The sequence below is a fragment of the Clarias gariepinus genome, chromosome 6 (genome assembly GCF_024256425.1).
Source record: "Clarias gariepinus isolate MV-2021 ecotype Netherlands chromosome 6, CGAR_prim_01v2, whole genome shotgun sequence".
In the NCBI taxonomy this organism is placed as follows: Eukaryota; Metazoa; Chordata; class Actinopteri; order Siluriformes; family Clariidae; genus Clarias; species Clarias gariepinus.
In genome coordinates this window covers 12,674,870-12,693,569 of record NC_071105.1, presented here as the reverse complement: position 1 = coordinate 12,693,569, position 18,700 = coordinate 12,674,870, and the positions used below count along the sequence as shown (strand labels likewise).

Genomic DNA, 18,700 nt, shown 5'->3' with positions numbered 1-18,700 from the left:
TACAGAGACATTAAAGCCAATTTAATGATTTTGTATATCAAGCAATATTTGGCTGTAACATTATTATAAAGAGTCTTTTTATTTAAAAAAGGAAAAATAATAGAAATGTTGATCATAGAAATGCATCGGATATACAGAAGATATAAACGATATGAAGATATTATTTAAAACAAATGTAGGATGAATTTCATTGTTTTGTTGTTTAATGCAAAAACGTGGCAGCTGTCAACATTTATTTAAGTTTAGAGTTGCATTAATTTTTGTGTTTAAAGTTTAAGTTCGTAAAATTCTCCTCCAGCAGAACCCAAAGACTTTCAATAACTTTCAAAGTTAATATCAGGACTCTTTGGTGCCCTGTTCATGTGTGAAAAGTATTCCTCCTGCTCCCAGAACCACTCTTTTACAGTTTCAGTCCTGGGAGATGCCCATGCTTCAGGTGAGAAAACCTCCACAGATGTAATAACCTGGTCATTCAGTAGATGCAGATAGTCAGCTGACTTCATTTTATTGCAGCATAACATAGCTAAGCCTAGACCTGATCAACTGATTTAAGCAAACCTAGATCATAACGCCTCCAGGTGCCTGTACAGAGGGCACTATGCATGAAGGGTGCATAGAATCATGTGCTTCCCTTCTTACCCTGCCCACCCATCGGGGCAATCTGAACTCATCAGGCCACATGACATGGATTTTCTCTGTTTGGTGGTTTTATTATGGTTATATAGTTGTTTAATCCCAATCTTGTAAATTCTCATTAGATTGTGAATAAGAAAATGCCTATCAGTGTTTTACTATGAGTGTTCAGCACTGCATTTCCAGGTTTTAATAACACATTAAACATTTTTTAACTCAGTTACAGTAATTTCAGCCACCTCCTTAGTTGTTTCTGTTGCTTGATGCAGACCAATGATTTAATCCTTCTAAAACAGAGGAACATCTTCTCTATGACCACTGGAAATGTATTCCAACATTGTTGTTTAAGAAACTGGAAGCTACTTACTTACTGCATTAGTTAGGGTTGAATAAATTGCTCTATGTCGAGGCATATTAATCACTGCAGCAATTATCTAATTAAAGGCTCTTAAGTATTTGTTTATTTAAATCCAAACAGTGATTTTGTTGGCCAGACAATGCATATATATATATATACAGTATGTAGTGATAAATATGCAAAAATAATGCAAAAGCCATTCAGAATAACACAAACAATGTTGTTTAATATTGCACATTCAAAAATGAAACTATTTCTTTCCTCATATGATTTTTCTTAGTTTTTATTAAATCGACACATTATTAGGTTGTACTAAAAAGCAGGACTTTTATTCTGATTAACCTTTCTTAAAAATAACCATTGAAAAAAGTCTAAGAATAAACCTAACCCTGGAAAAACTAAGTACACATTTTTTAAAACCCAAATTAATGTGAGAACATAAACGTCTGAAGTTTTTCCAACCTCACAGTAACAAGCAGGACTGACTGTCTCTGTGTGGATCTCTCTCTGTCTCCCTGTCTCTTTCTTTTTCCTTCTCTCTCATTTTTCTCTTGGATTTATTCACCGCAGTCCTTTTGGCATGTTAATTTGGTTACAAAAGAGAGAGTCAGTTCCCCTGGCCCGAACCAACATTTATGTGTTCAAAACACATCTACACCAGTCATCTTTGATAGATACAAGCAGTCTACAGCCAGTCCTTTGTGACACTAATAGAAGCGGTGCTAGGGGCATGTTGGGGGTGGGAGGGCATCCATTCATATGCAGATAACGGCTGAAAATGCTTGAGGTGGTCCTCTATGTTCTAAGCCCAGCTTACGATTCTAAAAAGATAGCGTCCTTAAGACATACATGTCTCTGTTCTCGTTGTTCTCTGTGTAAATGCAGATGTACTGTATTTATTAGCCTACGACTTGCATTATTTTTTTTCCATGGTTCATGGGTTTATACCAATTCAAGACTTTTTATATTATCCAAGCATGTTTAAATCCATGACATTTTAAGTACTTTAGTTAAGTATCGGTGATTTGGGATAAATTTGACTAGAGAATCAACTATTTTATGTGTACACTGTTTCAATCTCAGGATTATCTGTCCAAATAGTTTTTATTGAATATTACTCAGAATGTTTCATTTGGCGCAAAGCAAGACGCTCTTTAAAAAAAAAAAGGCCCAGCAGATAGGTCTCCTATATTTTGAAGAACATTGAAGAATTGTTCTTAAGGGCTGGCTGGAAGACAGGTAGCACCTTCCCAAAAAAAGGGTGTGGACAGGTAGTTCCTCAGGCCCTCCCCTCTGGTGTTCCAGGTATATATGACAATCCCATAGAATTCCTATAGAGATTTTAAGCCTGTCCCATTCCCACTTGTAGTCCTTATCACCACTATTTTAGGGGGATAAAGAATAAGGGGTAAGAAAGAATCCTGGAGCCTGTGGAGCAAACAGCAGCTGCATTGCTCAATCTCAGCGCCAATATGTTGTACCTGGAGACCAACAACCCAGCATCATACAATGAGGTAAGGCCCCCTACCAGTCCACGTCTATGGACAGAGGTCGCAAGTCCTCACTCTAGGTTCTTACGCAGGATCCCATGGAGCAGATGGAAAAATTGGACCCACTTTGTCTTAACTATCAACACCGCACTGATTTTATTAGTTAATCATTTAAAACGGGTGCACGGGTACATGGGCATAGTTTTGGTGCCATGGGAAAAAATGGTCAGATAATGTGAAATATTTTATACTTGTATTTTTTTATTTTTTCGATGCTTGCTTTGGTGTTTACTAAATGTTTGGTTATGAGGTTGTCATTTCTCAAACAGTCGTCTGTTGTTCCTTATTAGTGTTACGTCTCTTGAAGGGAAACACAAATATGTTTGTTTAACTGTTGTTATGTCTGTTGGCTTGTAGCTCTCGCGTTTAAGTTGAGGCATTCCGCAAATAATGCACGTTTGCTTAAGACTGCTGGACGTATTTGCATAGAACAATTGTGCTACAGTTTGGCGAAGCTGCAGTACAGACAGATAGTGTAGGCATCTTAAACATACGGATCAGAGCGATTGCTGAAACAAGTAGAAAAACAAGAGGGGAAAAAAACAAGTGTGCGGTTTTGGGTAAAGGGTGTTTTTCAGACACCCTTCACCATTTGGGTGAAAAATTTACTAACATTTATTTTTGCAATTATTATGTAAGTGCATGCATACTTTTAGTTTTTAGTCAACTTTTATAGAAACAAATTCCCAGACAAATCTAATAAAGTGATTTCCATGTGTTCATGTCACAAATTGAAAAAAAAAATCAATTTGACTTTTATTTTAAGAAAAGCAAAAATAATCTCTTAAAATTATTTTGAAAGCTCCATTAAATTGATAATTATCACATATATTAACCTCTTCTGACAGTCAATATGCAGCTTTGATTTGGTTAAAAGTTTTTAAAAGGGATTAATCCAAAGTTGCAGAAAAGTGTTTGGACTCAACACTTAGTTTATTAAATATTTATTGTATATGATTTATTATTACAGTTATTCAGATCACTCTTTTTTATATATATATCCAAAATAACAAAAACAGAAATCAATGCTCCCATTGACAAGGATTGTTTTTTTTGACTTTCATTTCCTCTTATTCATTTGGCACAGGCTGTGTATTTTCATTATGTATTGTGCTTTCTTGTTTTTAAATTACAGTGATGCATTTTACATCTAAAATTATCCCCCCGCTTTGTTTTCTCAATTTTTAAGAGTTTTAGGAGACTTGATTTGGATTTGGATTTGACTTGATCGTTTGACCCCCCCCCCTCCCCCTCCACCTCATCGCTGTTTAAGACGGCGTGTGGATATGTGTGTTTGTTCTCCAAAATCCCCTCCATTCTTTATTGGCAGGTGGTAGTTGAGGCTGCCGACTTCAGAGTCACCAATCTTTGGTACAAAGCTATTGTCAACACAACACCGTTAGCCCAGTGTCTGACCTGAGTGCTGTTAAAAACAGCAGTCCAATCCTCCCAACTAGCTATGGGTTTTTTAAAAGCCGAGCTCAGGTAACCAATCCACAGTTCACACAGCTTTGATTAATGCTCTTAGATGCTCTTTCCCTCTCATCTCCCCTCTCCCTCTGTAATGATGGTAGGGCTCCAGAGTCACCCGTGTGAAAGGTTGTAAGAAGAGACATAGAGGTAGATGGTGGTTAGAAGAAATGTTTTTTTTCTACTTTTTCTTTTTTTTACTCAGACTTTCCTTATGAGTTCACTCTTCCAGATATATATCAAGGGCCAAAATATATATCATGTTTTATCAGTATATTAGTCGGGTTATGAGCAGATTTAGATTTCGAATAGAGTAGTGACTGATCTTTAAGTAATGTTCATGTTTCTTATCAGGAGGGGGTCAGGGGGAAGGTATCCGGTTTAAGACCCCCAGTTTATGTAATGCTTGACAGCGTCTCCTCAAAGAATGTGTCCATAGTGTCCCAGAGAAGGGGTGTCGAGCGTGAACAGCTTAATTGTTTTAACAGTGTTGTGATACAGATACAATCGCCTGCTCTGCCTAGCCCAGTGGGCATGAAGCTAGGGAAGACACCCTACTTAACCCCCCCCCCCCCCCCAACTCCTCCACCCCTCCTCAATTTAGTGCTTAATGGACTCTCCCCCTGTAGGTCACTCAAGAATGTCTTGGATTGTCAGCACCTACACATTGCCCAGGTCACAGCAACACTCATCAGAATAGCTACTATTTTATCCCCCAGGCCAAGTCCTCCCCCCCCCCCCAACATACACACACACACACACGTGTGTCTCTTTACTAGAGCTTAGAATGTCTCAAAGATCTGGACAACAAGGAACCCTATCTATCACCTTATCCAAATTTGGACCTAGGTGAATGTGATTTATTGCTTGTGGTTATCAGGAATTTTGACCTAACTAGTTAACTTTTGTTGATAGTAATCAAGACAGAGACACTGAACATAGAGGACTGATAATCGGATTAGATTTCTTTTTTTAAGCATGTTATGCTGGAAGTATAAAATATGGTAAAAATCTAGGGCTCATCTGTAACATTTGTTGGAAATTAGTGTTAAGTTGTGTGATCTATAAATACCAGATAGAGAGATACCATAAAGTGATATGTTCAGTTATTTATTTATTTATTCACCTTTTTATTTTTACCTGATTGATATGAGTTAAATGTGTGTTTAGCTCACACTAAAATTGCTAAACATTGCTAAAATTGAACCTAGCTAACCTATATAAAAAAAAAAACTAAAAAGTAAGTTAAAATGTGCTGTTTTTCTATATAGATTTCACATAATATATAATATGAATTATCCCTATATATCAGGCCAAATCCACCTATCTATCAGGATTTATTTAAAATCATAATGAATATAATAAAGAAAGAACATTAATAACTATGCATAGAGCTTTATAGTTTTAAACTATCATGCACTAAAATCATGTTTGTGGCTCAGAAAATCAATATGACATTCTCCATTTATGTTCTTATGTCTATTACACAAAACTTATTTAACTAGCTGAAAATCTCAGAGTGGAGTTAATGTCAATGTTTGATACCATTCTCTGTGGTAAATGAGGCATGACACAGATTTTTTTTTCTTTTGTTGTCTTAGAACATGAGCCAAAACCCACTATTTGAGATTTTTATCAGTCAAAGCGTTTCAGTAATTAATTCCTCCCAGAAGTTGCGACAAACCCAAGCTTATGCAATGGGCATGAAATCGATCGTGACCTTTTAGCGCAGGGTATGTTTGCATTTCAAAAATCCTTGCAATGTGCTATCGCATTAGTGAGATTCCAACGGTGGCATTGAGAAGCTAGCATTCCCGAAGGTCAGTTATTATTCCCTTTTGCTCCATCGGCTTACCATTGGATCGATGCGCCTACCCCAGCATCTGTCTGAAGTGAAAGAAATGTGGCCTGTGCACCAGCATTATTAAAGGCTGCCAGACCCTTGGCTGGTGTCTGATTTACAGCTCCTCTCCTTAGCGTCCTGATATCCCCGGGGCCTGCGCTCTGAGGAGGCTATAAACAGAGTGGTATTTTTAAGAGCAGTTAAAGTAGTTGTTAGATGACTGTTGTATTATGGGAATACCTGATTAAAGAGAAGATGGAAGGCAGCATAATCTCTTGCACTCTGTCGCACAGCCTTCCCCTAATGACAGCTGCTTAGGTTGCATGCACTCAAACAGTTTTAACGCATTGTTGTGTGGGTTTTGATCTTCTCAGTGTTGTAATAATCACAGCACTGATTAATATTTTGGGGGGCACTCCAATTGAGATCTGCTATCTTTATTATGTATCTTCTCTACAAGAACATTAAATCACACTACTGGTATATACATTTTGTTTTAAGTGTGTCCATAAGAGCTTTTTTTTTTTAAACAACTCTATTGCGTGGTAGCATTTCTGTCTTGTTTTGGCTTCAGGCACCTGTATTCTTACGCCACATCCTGAAGAGCATGAAGTGACTCAATGTGTATGGGAAATCTACGCCCCCACTCGATGCTGGTTCTCCCATTGTTACTGAACATCTTATTCCATAGAACCTTTCGTAATATGTGTCTGCATCAGAATTCATAGCCTGAAATGAATAAAATTATGGCACTATTTATACCTGTGCCACTGGATTACGCCATCGAAATGACATTCAGTCAAGTCCTTCCCATTCCACACCAGACTAAACTGGTTGCCATCAATTCTTTAATTAAAGTCTAATCCAGCTATGACCGTCTCCCACAGCTGAATGGTGGGATCGCTCTCATTCACAAAAACAGCATGTCTAGCTAGGCTCCCCTGTCTCTAGACGACTCTATTGTGTTGTAAGTGCTCCATTGTGGAAGCGCGTCTGTCTGAGAGCTGTGGTGCTGTGAAGGCTTGGGGCACCGAGTTTGCGTGTGTTCGACTCTTGCGGCATTTTTTTCCTCACCTCCTGAGCTGGTGTATTGTTTTCACAGACAGCTTTAAAACATGGGTCTCATTGGTTTGCAGGGCTGAAAAGTCTCGTTGCACACACATACACTGACCCCTATCTGCACAGGTGGAATGTGTCACTCCCCTGAGGTGCAGGTATGCTGAGGTCGGAGGAGTAGCCCAGGTGTTCTCAGTGAGTGTATGTGAGTGAGTTGTGCTGGACAAAAGAAACAAAAGTAGACTAAAATTGTCCTTATGTTTTATGGTTGGTTCTTTTTTTGGTAATATTTATTACATTTAAATAAAAATGAACAAAATATCATCTGGACCACTAGCAGCATCTGGTATGTCACTGAGTGTATGGTGTGTGTGTGTGTGTGTGAGAGAGAGATTGCTTGGACAGCTGAGTCTGTCCTGAAATAAACGCGTGCTCTAGTAGAGATTAATGACAGCTTGAATAGCCACCCAACTATGCTTCTTCAGAAAGGAATGTGGTATGTATAAAGGGAAAAGGATTGCCTGGGCCACCAGAGGACTCAGGCAGGAAAAGGCTTGGCGATGTTCCAGGACATTTTCCTTCTTCTCAGTTGACAGCCATTTTAATTCCTCAGCTCAAACAATGCAGATGGAGCGGTGGAGCGTTCATCCACTGGTTTCCCCTTGCATTAATCCCTTCCATATTACTAACAATGCAATTATTCTCCATTCAGATCCTCAATTAGTCTCCATTCACATCCTCAGACCTCATTTACAGATGATACAGCATCGTATGAGTCCTAGATTGGGACATTGTTTGGTTTATTATTTACACTGAGCTTTTACAATCGTTTAGGTGTTGAGTAATCAGATGGCTTCTGCAGTTGTTGTTTTTGTCTTTGGCCTCGTACAGAGTATTTAGAGTGGTTGTGTGCCTGCTGTTAGAGTGTAAGTCTTGCAGGAATAATTTAAACGTGTATTGAGAAGTCACTCACTTTTTTCTATGCAAATGGACGTTCAGATTTAAGCAGTGAGACCGTATGAAGCAGTTTGGTGGAATACTCTGTGAAACTGTCAGACCCGCGATGTTCCCCGTGCTGCATGCATATTCTAAAATGATCTTTGCACATCTTGCACTCTCTGTACTTCTTTGGTTTGTTTTTTTAAATCGGAAAAGTACACAATAGAAACAAAGCTGTGCTTTTTTTATCTGAGAGTTTTTTTTATTACTTACTATCATTTTTGCCATGTTTAAACATTCCTTCTCCGTTGCTTCTAGTCGCAGTATACCACACTGGGGCCCTTCAATGGCATGGATCAAAATGGCGGCTCGACTTCCACCAGCCCCTACAACAACGATCATGCTCAGAACAACGTGACAGCCCCGTCACCCTACGCCCAGCCTAGTTCAACCTTTGAGGCGCTGTCTCCATCGCCTGCCATCCCCTCCAACACAGACTATGCTGGCCCTCACACCTTTGATGTGTCCTTCCAGCAGTCCAGCACAGCCAAGTCAGCCACCTGGACGGTAAGATGCATGAACCCAAATCAAGATTTTTTTTTTCTTTCTCATGAATGAAATATTAAACTTGTGGTAGAGATACTACAGGCTTTCGTATACAGGGGGAATATACATACTATAGCATTGATTCAATCAGAGATAGGCCCTGTAAACCGATCAGTATTTTTCCATGGCAAAGTCAGATAAACAGCTACAATAAGAAGACAACAAAGATCCGTGCTAAAGAAATTACAACATGGTGCCCTCGAGACATTACCACTCCCAGGGACTCATTGTGCTTCAGAGCCCTCAGAGTCTGGATTCTGTATGAGGAAATGTACATTTCTAGCAGTTACACAACCACCATTATGTCTGTTCATATAACGTTCAGAAAACGTTGCATTAGTTACTGCAGATAAATGTCCCAAGGTTAAGCTGCTCATGTGCCCCTAGAAGGAAGCTGGAGAAGTGTGAAGTCTTTGACTGATCTCAGCTCAAGGCTTTTCTGTGATCTGTAGGAAAGTCTTAATTACCAAACTGCACCTGTCAGAAAGAAAAAGCCCTTGAGGTTGAACTAGTCAGTTCTTACTGAGAGGTGTGTTCTCCCACATTAAATATTAATGCTGACTAAAAATCTGGTTGTTTCCCACAGGGCTTTGCAGCACGAATTTAATTCAATTCTATTTTATTTATTGATTTTTTTAGTATAGCGCTTTTTTTTATGACAAAAAGCGTTTTGTTTTATCCACAAATTTATGGGAATTACTTAAAATTTTTGCCTATAGCCAGATACATATTTATTTTAGTATTATTTTTTATAGTATTTTAGTATTATATTTATTTAAGGACGGTGTAAGGATTCTATGACTACACTACAAGAATTATTAAGGTGTATGCAACCAACATAATGTATAACATAACCTCTGACATAGAATATATGATAGAAATACGTGAAAATATATGGAAAAAAAAAACAATACATAATTGTAAATGTTTCTCTAAATTTTCATCGATTTTATATCGCCACCTACTAGAAAACCTATGATTATTATGTGTGGCATAATTCAGAGATTGACTTAGTGAGTCTTTTTAATACAGGTGTGCATAAACCTTTTTGTTGTTGTTGTTGTTTTGAATTGTTATTTTAAATCAACATCACAAAATGGTAAATTGGAAACTTTTTTTGCTTTTTGTGATTCAGAGCTTAACCACCATCCAAATTCCCTTTCAATTCTAATTTACGTCATGCTTTTAAGGTTTCAGTTTAAATCCCCCTCATATCTAGCTATATTATAGAAAGAGTAGTTTATGGTTGAATGGAAAGAATACAATATCACATAACTAAGTTATATACTAATTTTGCAATATATAACTATGAAATTTCTGCCCCTACATTACATTTGATCCTGTCTGCATGTTCCATATTATTCTTTAATATTTATTAATGCTTAAGAAAATTGTTTCGTGGATGACGCATGGATGTATTTAATGAATTAATTCCATATTTAATTTAACGATGATTATGGCTGCCACCTGCTGGTTGGTTAGATAGCAAGCGGCAGCATGGCAGCGGTAATATGAATCAGTGAAAATTACAGTAGCTATTTAGGTGTCAGTGTCATGTTTGTTTGCCTGAGATTTGTGTGACTTTAAACTGACAACCAACAAAACCAGCTAGTCAAGTTCTAGCGGTTTACAGGGGCTGTCCCGTGTACACAGTAAAAACATTGGGTGTCACTATATGCAAAGTACCGCCAACCAAGTGGGACCACAAGGCGGTCATCTTTAGGGACAGCGCACCCCAGCGGACAGGCGGACAGTAAACTTTAAATCCGACGTCACCAGTAGGTGGCGATATAAAGTCGATGCAAATTTGGAGCTAAGCTTTTACATTTGCTGTGAGGTTATCTAAAGAATGAGGCTAGCGTGAAAAAGAATGGGTTGTTTTGGCCAGCGACTCTAACCTACTTCAGGTCTAGAATTTCCAGCCGTTTAATCGTAGGGGTTAATTTGGAAAACAAGTTCTTGATTCTATGGGAATTGATTTCAAGCATCATGAACGATGTGCCATTTGGCACAGGATAGGCTGGAAAAACCTGTGTTTCCGTTACACTGATGATAAAAGCTAATGCCTTATGGCTCTAAGTAAACAAGTGGAGGGAAGGAACTTTTCTCAGACAGTCCCTTCATGCTCATTGGCTGCAGAGCTCTGTGGGATAGTGACATATACCTGATTCCCACAACAGCCCATGTCATCCTCGCTCATGTGGCATACTCCACCAAAAAACAGCAGCTACCTGACATCAGTGTTCAGTGGAAAGCATCTGGGTGTGAGAAAAAAAACAGGCTCCATTGTCTTGTTGGAGGCTCATCCTTTCTCACAGCACCCCGGTAACCTGTTTAGTGTGCAGTAATAATGCACTGACGCATGAGCAGTGACGATTGTTGCACGCTGTCAGCGAAGTGTTGACTACATAATCAAAGTGTTGGGACAAAACGTAAGCCTCCACAAAATTCGACACATTGGCTTTTTAAGAATATATGAAAGATGGTTATATCAGTCATGCAAGTTCAGTTATTTTTTACAAAATAACATTTTTACACTCACTATCTAATACTGTATATTTTCCTGACACAAAACATTGGGGCTTGAACCTTACGAAATAAGAAAGCTCAGATTTCTAGATAAATCCTGCTTCTTGCAGACACACCTTTATTCCAGATACGTCTTCCTTAGCAAGGCTTCGGTGACACACAAAAACACACTCGTGCATTTCCTGGTATTGAATCCAACCTACCTCACTTACAGGAATGCTTTTGCAATCCTGTTTTTGTGCACCATCTTTTGTAAGATGACTCCACTGATTAGTCTCACTTTCTGAGCGAGCCTAGAGAGAAACAATTGTTTTAAGGTGTTGATGTATCATTTGTTTGATTTGGGCATAGAGCCTTTCATTAGAAATCCATTGTCAACTTATCAGCAGCGCGTTTGTGTGAAGAACCATCAGCTTTGTTTGTATTTTAGCGCATCCGCCAAAAATACGCCAGCATGCCGTGAGCCCATCGGACCCCTGTTCAGGCATCCTGGGTAGTCGCAACCAAACGAGAGGGGATTAGGGGAATGGATTTACAATACTTGTGTAAATACTCCGTGCCTCCTTTTTGAACCCTATCGTGCTCAAGGGCCAATCACTGCACCCTGCTTCTTGAATTAAATTCTCTGACTTCATGCCGTACTGCGCCGGAGGAAAAAACAGAAGGAGGGGCGAGGATGGATGGAGGGAGGGAGGGAGGGAGGGTGGGAGGGGTGGAGGAGTGGAAAAGCTCTCAAAGAAGCAAGTGTTCCAGCGAAAGGTGACAAGATGCAGCTTGTCCGGGAACATCTGCAGGCCCGTCCCATGCCTCGTGAGATGGAGCCAAGGCTTGTTTGTGTCAAGAAGCCTGTCAGGACTCGTCCGTCTCCACAGCATGAAGCCCTAAAACCTACTGAAAAAAAAGAAGAAAGAAGAGGAGGGAGTGCTTGTTTTTTTTTTTTTTTTTTCACGTCAGATGAGCTCTAGTTGAAAAGGTTTTTTTTTTATAAAGGAAATTTTTCCATGTGCATTTTGTACCAGAAGGGAATTCTGTACACAGTGAGAGATATTTGTTTTTGTTGTTGTCTGCACATTTAAAAAGAAGAGAGCAACAATGACTGGATCAAGTTCATGAAAAGCTGTCGACATGGCTGTCGGGAGCCATGTTTGTTTCAGACCACGTAGTAATGATCTAAGTCTCAGTCTCCTCTAGCTGTTGTCTTGCATCCATTTTCGATGGTGTTCCAGCGTGTTAGATTTAAAAAGCTGACCCTAAAACCCTGCCTTCGTGTTTTTGGGGACATATATATATAGATATAAATGAGCATGCAGATGCAGAAGCTACAGGAAAGACATGCAAAAAAAAAGCCAGTGAAAAGAATTTGGCAGTGCTTACGGCGACCATTCACGGAAAACTGGAGAAATCCAGCATAATTACACGAAGCTGTCACACATCTCTCAGGGAAAGATCACATTTCCAAAGCGTATCGTTTAATAAACGGCCATTAAGTAGTGACAGAAGGCACACCAGCTTCTGTTTGCGTCTGTACAAAAGGTATAAACGTAAGGAAAACACCATCGCCTTTACAGTTCAATATCAAGTGATAACATTTTTTGCAGTTTTAAGTACGTCTGGTGTGGCACCATTTTTTAATGAAAAGTGAAAGATTCAGTTTGCTATTACTGAAAGTGTAAACACTAACGCTCACACCCAAGTGTACCTAGGTGCTACTATTCCGACTGTGACCGATTGGCCCATGTAATGTTTTCTTACACTTGGGCGTCCCACACTATAGCGAGTGTGTCATGTTATAGTACATGCTTCATCATTCATCATCGTTTTTTTTTTTCTTTTTTCAATTATAATGTATGTCTCATCCAGCGTGAAACACTGTCACAATCAAAAATGACTGGTTTCCGCATATTTACAAGCATGTTACATATATTTTTACCATTACTGCAAGCAGGTGTTTTCCCCTTTCTTTCTTTCTTTCTTTCTTTCTTTCTTTCGTTCTTTCCTCTTTCTTCTTTCCTTCTGTGTGTGTGTGTGTATGTGGGAAAGGGGGACAGCTCTGCATTTTTGTCCAATGAAGCCGGTTTTGCGAGCGGCCTGGGGCGTGATGGTACATGTTTGCTATGAGGGGGGACAAGACTGAAGGCGCCAGGGCTTTGGGCCTCGCCGCCCCATCCTGCCTGAACCCGCAGCTCTTCTTCACTTCAACACCACCACCGCAGCTGCAGACCTGCCCCGACACGCCGGGGGTTTGAGCGTGTGTTCAGGACTGATTCTGCATATGTACGTGCAGATCTCTACAGAGTCTCTGCGCTTAATGCGTCCAAGTAAAGCTTCATGTAAAAAGGATAATTGTTAAGGCTAGCTAGATAGTTTTTTTTTTTTTTTTTTATCCTTTGAGTTGCAATTTCCATTGATGTCCTAATAAATAAAAGAGAGCAGGACCTGACTCCGGGTAACGTCAGTAAACTGTCGGATCAGGAACACCAGGTGTTTGCTGACGGCTTTGAATGAAATGCCACACACCGAGCCTCACGTGCTGTCCTCTCGTTGTGTCAGACCAGCAGTTCAGCCGAGTCCGCTATTGAGCTCTGCCTATTGTAGGCCATGTCATTTGAACAAATCCCGGCCCCCCCGTTCAAAGAGTTATTCTTACATCTTTTGTATGCGCTACATTCCCAAGCTGTGTAAGTCACATTGTGGCCAATGAATGGGAGATAATTGCATGTTAGCACCAAAATGCCCCTCCCTGTGAAAAAGCCACCGACTCAGAATCAATCAGATCACTGTACAGCTCCACCCTGTTTGTGTGCATGTGTGTGTGTGTGTGTGTGTGTGTGTGTTTTCTCCTCTCTCTGGCCGTGAGCAAACACAGCAGCCACCACACATATCTTAATGTTTGAAATGTGTTGCTTCAGGGCTGGGATTGGTGCACACGTGTGTGAGTGTGTGTGTAAGTGTGTGTGTGTCGGGGGGTTATAAGTGCATAGAAATGGGTGGTTCTATGTGGGGAGAAAGTCACCCTATTTCTTTACATTTCAGAGCTTTTTTTGCGATGGCGAAATGACAAATTCAAGATAAAAAAAAAATGAGAAATACATATATTTTTTATCTTGATAGTGTCTTTTATCTCATTGTTCTTCTGATAGTCATATTGTTACATATCTTTTTTAAAAAAAATTATAAATCCAAGGTATAAATACAGTTATGTTTTTTCACTTTTTCACTTTTTTATTGCGAATAGCTGGTAAAGTACGGCTATCCATCTGTCTTTTTTAATAGCAGACCTCACTGAAACCTTAAACACCTCCATGTTTTCACTGGTGAAAGCCTAATTTGTAGGGCAGAGCAGGTCTGGTTCGATCTTGACTCTGGATTGCTGTAGTATTTAGTTACAAATCTGACGGAGGGAATCCAGTGCATCTAATGTGGGTGATGTCTATGCATAAACCCCACGACGATGCCTCGTCCCTGTTTGGTCATTTAGATATAAAAGTTTGTTATGTCTTACGGGTAGAGTGATCTTGTTAATCTAGTCTTTCACCCTGGTGTGGACTGACACACCTTTCGCAACTTTGTTTTTCCATTTCTTTTTTCTTTCCTTTCAGTCTTTCAAGGACGTTAATTACAAGCCCAAGGGAAATGGCAGGGATTTTTACAAGTGTGTGTGTGTGTGTGTGTGTGTGTGTTCATGTCCTTGCCAAGCTTGTGTAATACTCAAAGAGATAATAGGCAGGTGTTGGGATGGGCTCCTCTCACTAGAACACCTCAAATCAAAAGTTAATAGAAAAGGAATTTAATGTCTCATTGTTCCTCCAATCAGCCCAGGGGCAATGTTCTCTTTTTTATCCCTCCTTCCTTCCACAGCTTTAGAAATGAATTTAAGAGAAACGCTTTCATTTCTTTTCTTTTTTTTTTTTTTCATGAGCTTGAGCATTACAGGGTTAGAAGAGTTGTAGAGAACGACACAGACACGCTTGCCAATAATGCTTTGTTTCTTTTCACAGTTAATGAGCTGAAGATGGCTGTAATGAGAATTTATTGTGTGCACTGTCAAGTCTATGATACACTCCTACTGACTTTCATTTTGCACTTTTTTTTTTTAGTTTGATTTGGTGTTAGGTGCACTTTTAGGGATTTAGTAGATTTTCCCTAGAAGGGAGCGAAGTAGGACTTAGATCAGACTTACATGTGTTGTCATCCTTGTGCAATCGATTTTTTTTTTCTTTAAAATCATTTGATTTCTTCACATGAGACATATCCGTTTCAAATCCATCCCGACCCCTGGGCTGCACTTATATATATATATATATATATATATATATATATATATATATATATATATATATGATCATTTCAGTAATTGCATCCACTTTTCTAATCTCCGGTTTCTTTTCTGTTAAATTTCTGTATAAAACCTTGACCTCACTTACTGCATTTCCAATATGCCCCAATCTTTTTTTTTTTTTTTTTTTTGACTCACTGCTACATGATTGATCAGGATGTTTTGCAACCTGTGTGAATGTGTGTGTGGGAGGGTTTTGAGGTGATGCAGTGTGTGGTATGAGTAAGCCCAAGTCTCTTGGAGGTAATGGTAGTCTATGAGTCAGTACTATTGTGTGATGGAGGAATCATATTTGTGGTTGGTGATGTGCCATTTTGTAAAGTAGCATCAGTCTGTTGTCATCTATTAAGAAATGCTGAACCAATGACCCGTCTTTATTTAAGTTATGGGACCATTTTGTGATGTCTGCTACATGGTGTACATAGATGCAGTTTAATGTTTGTAGTTTTTTTTGTGTGTGTGCGGCCAGAATTCCGGCTTTAGATTTAAGCCCCTCGCCCAGAGGCAGGAGTAGCCAGATGCTGCTCCTCATTTGATGGTTTATGGCTGTCGTTTAGATAAACGGCCGTCATGCTACAGGTGTTTCACTTTACTGAGCCCGTGGCCACATCCTCTCCGCTTTTGAAAGTTTTATAGCCTTGGTTTTTGGTAGAGGAGATTGAAAAGACAGACTTTTGAAAGTTCTGCTTTGTGTTGCTCTGTCCTTTCCAGTACTCCACAGACCTCAAGAAGCTGTACTGCCAGATCGCTAAAACGTGTCCCATTCAGATCAAAGTTCTGACCAGCCCACCCCAAGGAGCAGTTATCCGGGCAATGCCTGTCTACAAAAAAGCCGAGCATGTGACCGAGGTGGTCAAGCGATGCCCCAACCACGAGCTCAGCCGAGAATTCAACGACGGTATGCAAAACTGATGTGTGTTTGAAACGTGCTCATGATTTCGAATGTAACACAAAAAAGTCTGATTATTCCTCAACTTGTTCTTCAGGCCAAATTGCACCACCCAGTCACCTGATCAGAGTGGAGGGTAACAGCCACGCCCAGTATGTGGAAGACTCCATTACTGGGCGCCAGAGTGTTCTGGTGCCATACGAACCTCCGCAGGTGAACACACCTTGTTCCTTTTCCCACATAGTTTAAGAATAGGCCATTTTCTTACTTCCCAGGTGTCCTTGAGATTCAAGTGCAGATTCAAGTTTCATCACATTATCAACACTTATGGTGATTCAGATTAAACACAGCGCATTCAAAATTCACATCCAAGTGGTTTTACTTCTTCCCAACAGGTGGGGACTGAGTTCACAACCATCCTGTACAATTTCATGTGCAACTCCAGCTGCGTGGGTGGAATGAACAGACGTCCCATCCTCATCATCGTCACACTGGAAACCAGAGAGTAAGTCCCCGTACAGTCACATACAGTCACACTGAGGTGTGGGAGCATCCAGCGTCCAGATTAAGGCACTGAAAGTCTCCATGTGTCTTCTCCCACAGTGGTCAGGTTTTGGGTCGCAGGTGTTTCGAGGCTCGTATCTGCGCGTGTCCAGGACGCGACCGCAAAGCAGACGAGGACAGCATCCGCAAGCAGCACGTCAGTGACGGCACAAAAAGTTCTGAGGGTACGAAACGCCGTAAGTAGTGCTGGGGGCTGGTGATGGGGCTTTGCATGCATGAACACTTCCACAGACATGCACACACTCTGTCTGTACGGTGCTTTGCATGGACCTACATGTGGCTATGCGGAATGTCTTTTTACACTGAAAACTAAATGATGAGTGCTGCATTTTGTCTGTACTGGTCTTTCTGGGTCTTTTATTTTATTTGGTGCATACAAACAGATTAAAACATATGCCAGGTCATGGGTCAGAGATGCAAACAAAAAAACAATATTTTTCCTAAAAATGTGCAACAGATGTTTATTTGTACATTAAATCTAATATATATTGCTCTTTAGTGGTGTGGCCAATTTATTTGGATTAACAATTCTATTAGAACTGTTTATTTGAATAATCAGAATGATAGTTTTGCATTGCAATGTATAAAAGACAACAAAATAGTGAGTGGAATTATATCAGATATTATAATCTCTATAATAATAATAATAATAATAATAATAATAATCTCCTGTCAAAGGAACACCATTCAGAAAAAAAAATTATGTATCATCTTTGACCCTGACACACAAACATACACTCACGCATGCACACACACACACACACACACAGACACACACACACACTGCATGGTGCTTGTTTCTGCCAGTGTAACATCCCCAGTGACCACAAAAGCAATCATTAAAAGAAGTAAAACCTTTGACATGGCTTTGACATAACGTTATGTCAAATATATACATCTTGCTGGAATGAAATTGTAAAGCATTTAATGTATGTAGTGGGGGAAAAACATCATTTTGATCATATGCAAAGATATGTGCAGAAAATGACCCTTATTTAGGGGTCAGATGTTAGCCATGCATGATTTTTCTTTTTCTTTTGTGCTTATTATACACTGCACATTGTCTCTGTCCTACATGTCAGACCTCGGCTTTAGCCCTGCTGCATAACCATATCTCTGCCCTCTTTCTCTCTCTCGTTTTGTCTCTGTCTCCTGCAGCTTTCCGCCCAACTCACAGTATTCAGATATCCTCCATTAAGAAGAGAAGATCCACCGATGAGGAAGTTTTTTGTTTGCCTGTGAGTATCAACATTTTTTTTGCTGACTTCAGCAGTTTTCAATGCAAAAGTTGGAAAAGTGAAGAACAAAAACGCATCAACGCCAACCGCCCTCTTCATCTCTGTCCGACAGATTAAAGGCCGTGAAATCTATGAGATTTTGGTGAAAATAAAAGAGTCTCTGGAGCTCATGCAGTATCTCCCTCAGCACACCATAGAGTCGTACAGGCAGCAGCAGCAGAGCCTTCTGCAGAAACAGTGAGTACCTTACACACAGGGAGATTAGCCCATGCTCCAATACGGATGGGTCAGTCCTGCTCTCAAAAATTTGAAAAAGAGAAGTACATTGGTGTTGGTGCGAGACCCTCTGATTGAGAGTGTAGAGACTGCATCTAGTATCCACATGCAGGCCACACACACCGGCGTACCAGCAAGGTTCACCCTGATGCTTGTTTGGTGTGTTTTAGCTGGTTCAATCCGAGCCAGCACATTTTTTTTTAACCTCTGCACGGATTTAATCTTTTTCCTCGGCTGACTTGGTTGTTATTTAAACAGGCATGCAGTTATGCATTTTGGGTTTGTTTTTTTTGGTGTTTCGAACTTGGAAGCGTTTGCATAGAGTGGAAAAGCGACGGTGTGATGATTGCATGAGGTTTGCACTGTGATGCCATTGCATGAGTTGGCTTTACGATGGTTTGATTCAAGGTTTT

At 39.9% G+C, this 18,700-nt stretch overlaps 1 protein-coding gene across 8 annotated transcripts in view; it reads left to right on the top strand.

Moving 5' to 3' along the window:
- Positions 1–18,700, top strand: part of tp63 (tumor protein p63) — a 46,615-nt gene that overhangs the window by 19,055 nt on the left and 8,860 nt on the right. For 4 of the 8 annotated variants that reach the window (XM_053498637.1, XM_053498636.1, XM_053498640.1 and 1 more), the window contains exons 4-10: positions 8,168–8,416; positions 16,032–16,218; positions 16,307–16,422; positions 16,605–16,714; positions 16,813–16,949; positions 17,932–18,011; positions 18,124–18,248. In XM_053498637.1, the coding sequence (XP_053354612.1) occupies positions 8,168–8,416; positions 16,032–16,218; positions 16,307–16,422; positions 16,605–16,714; positions 16,813–16,949; positions 17,932–18,011; positions 18,124–18,248 (1,004 nt within the window). Of the gene's footprint in view, positions 1–2,345; positions 2,506–8,167; positions 8,417–16,031; positions 16,219–16,306; positions 16,423–16,604; positions 16,715–16,812; positions 16,950–17,931; positions 18,012–18,123; positions 18,249–18,700 lie in introns of those variants that run through there. The other 4 variants (XM_053498639.1, XM_053498638.1, XM_053498642.1 and 1 more) reach the window with 3 other exon arrangements.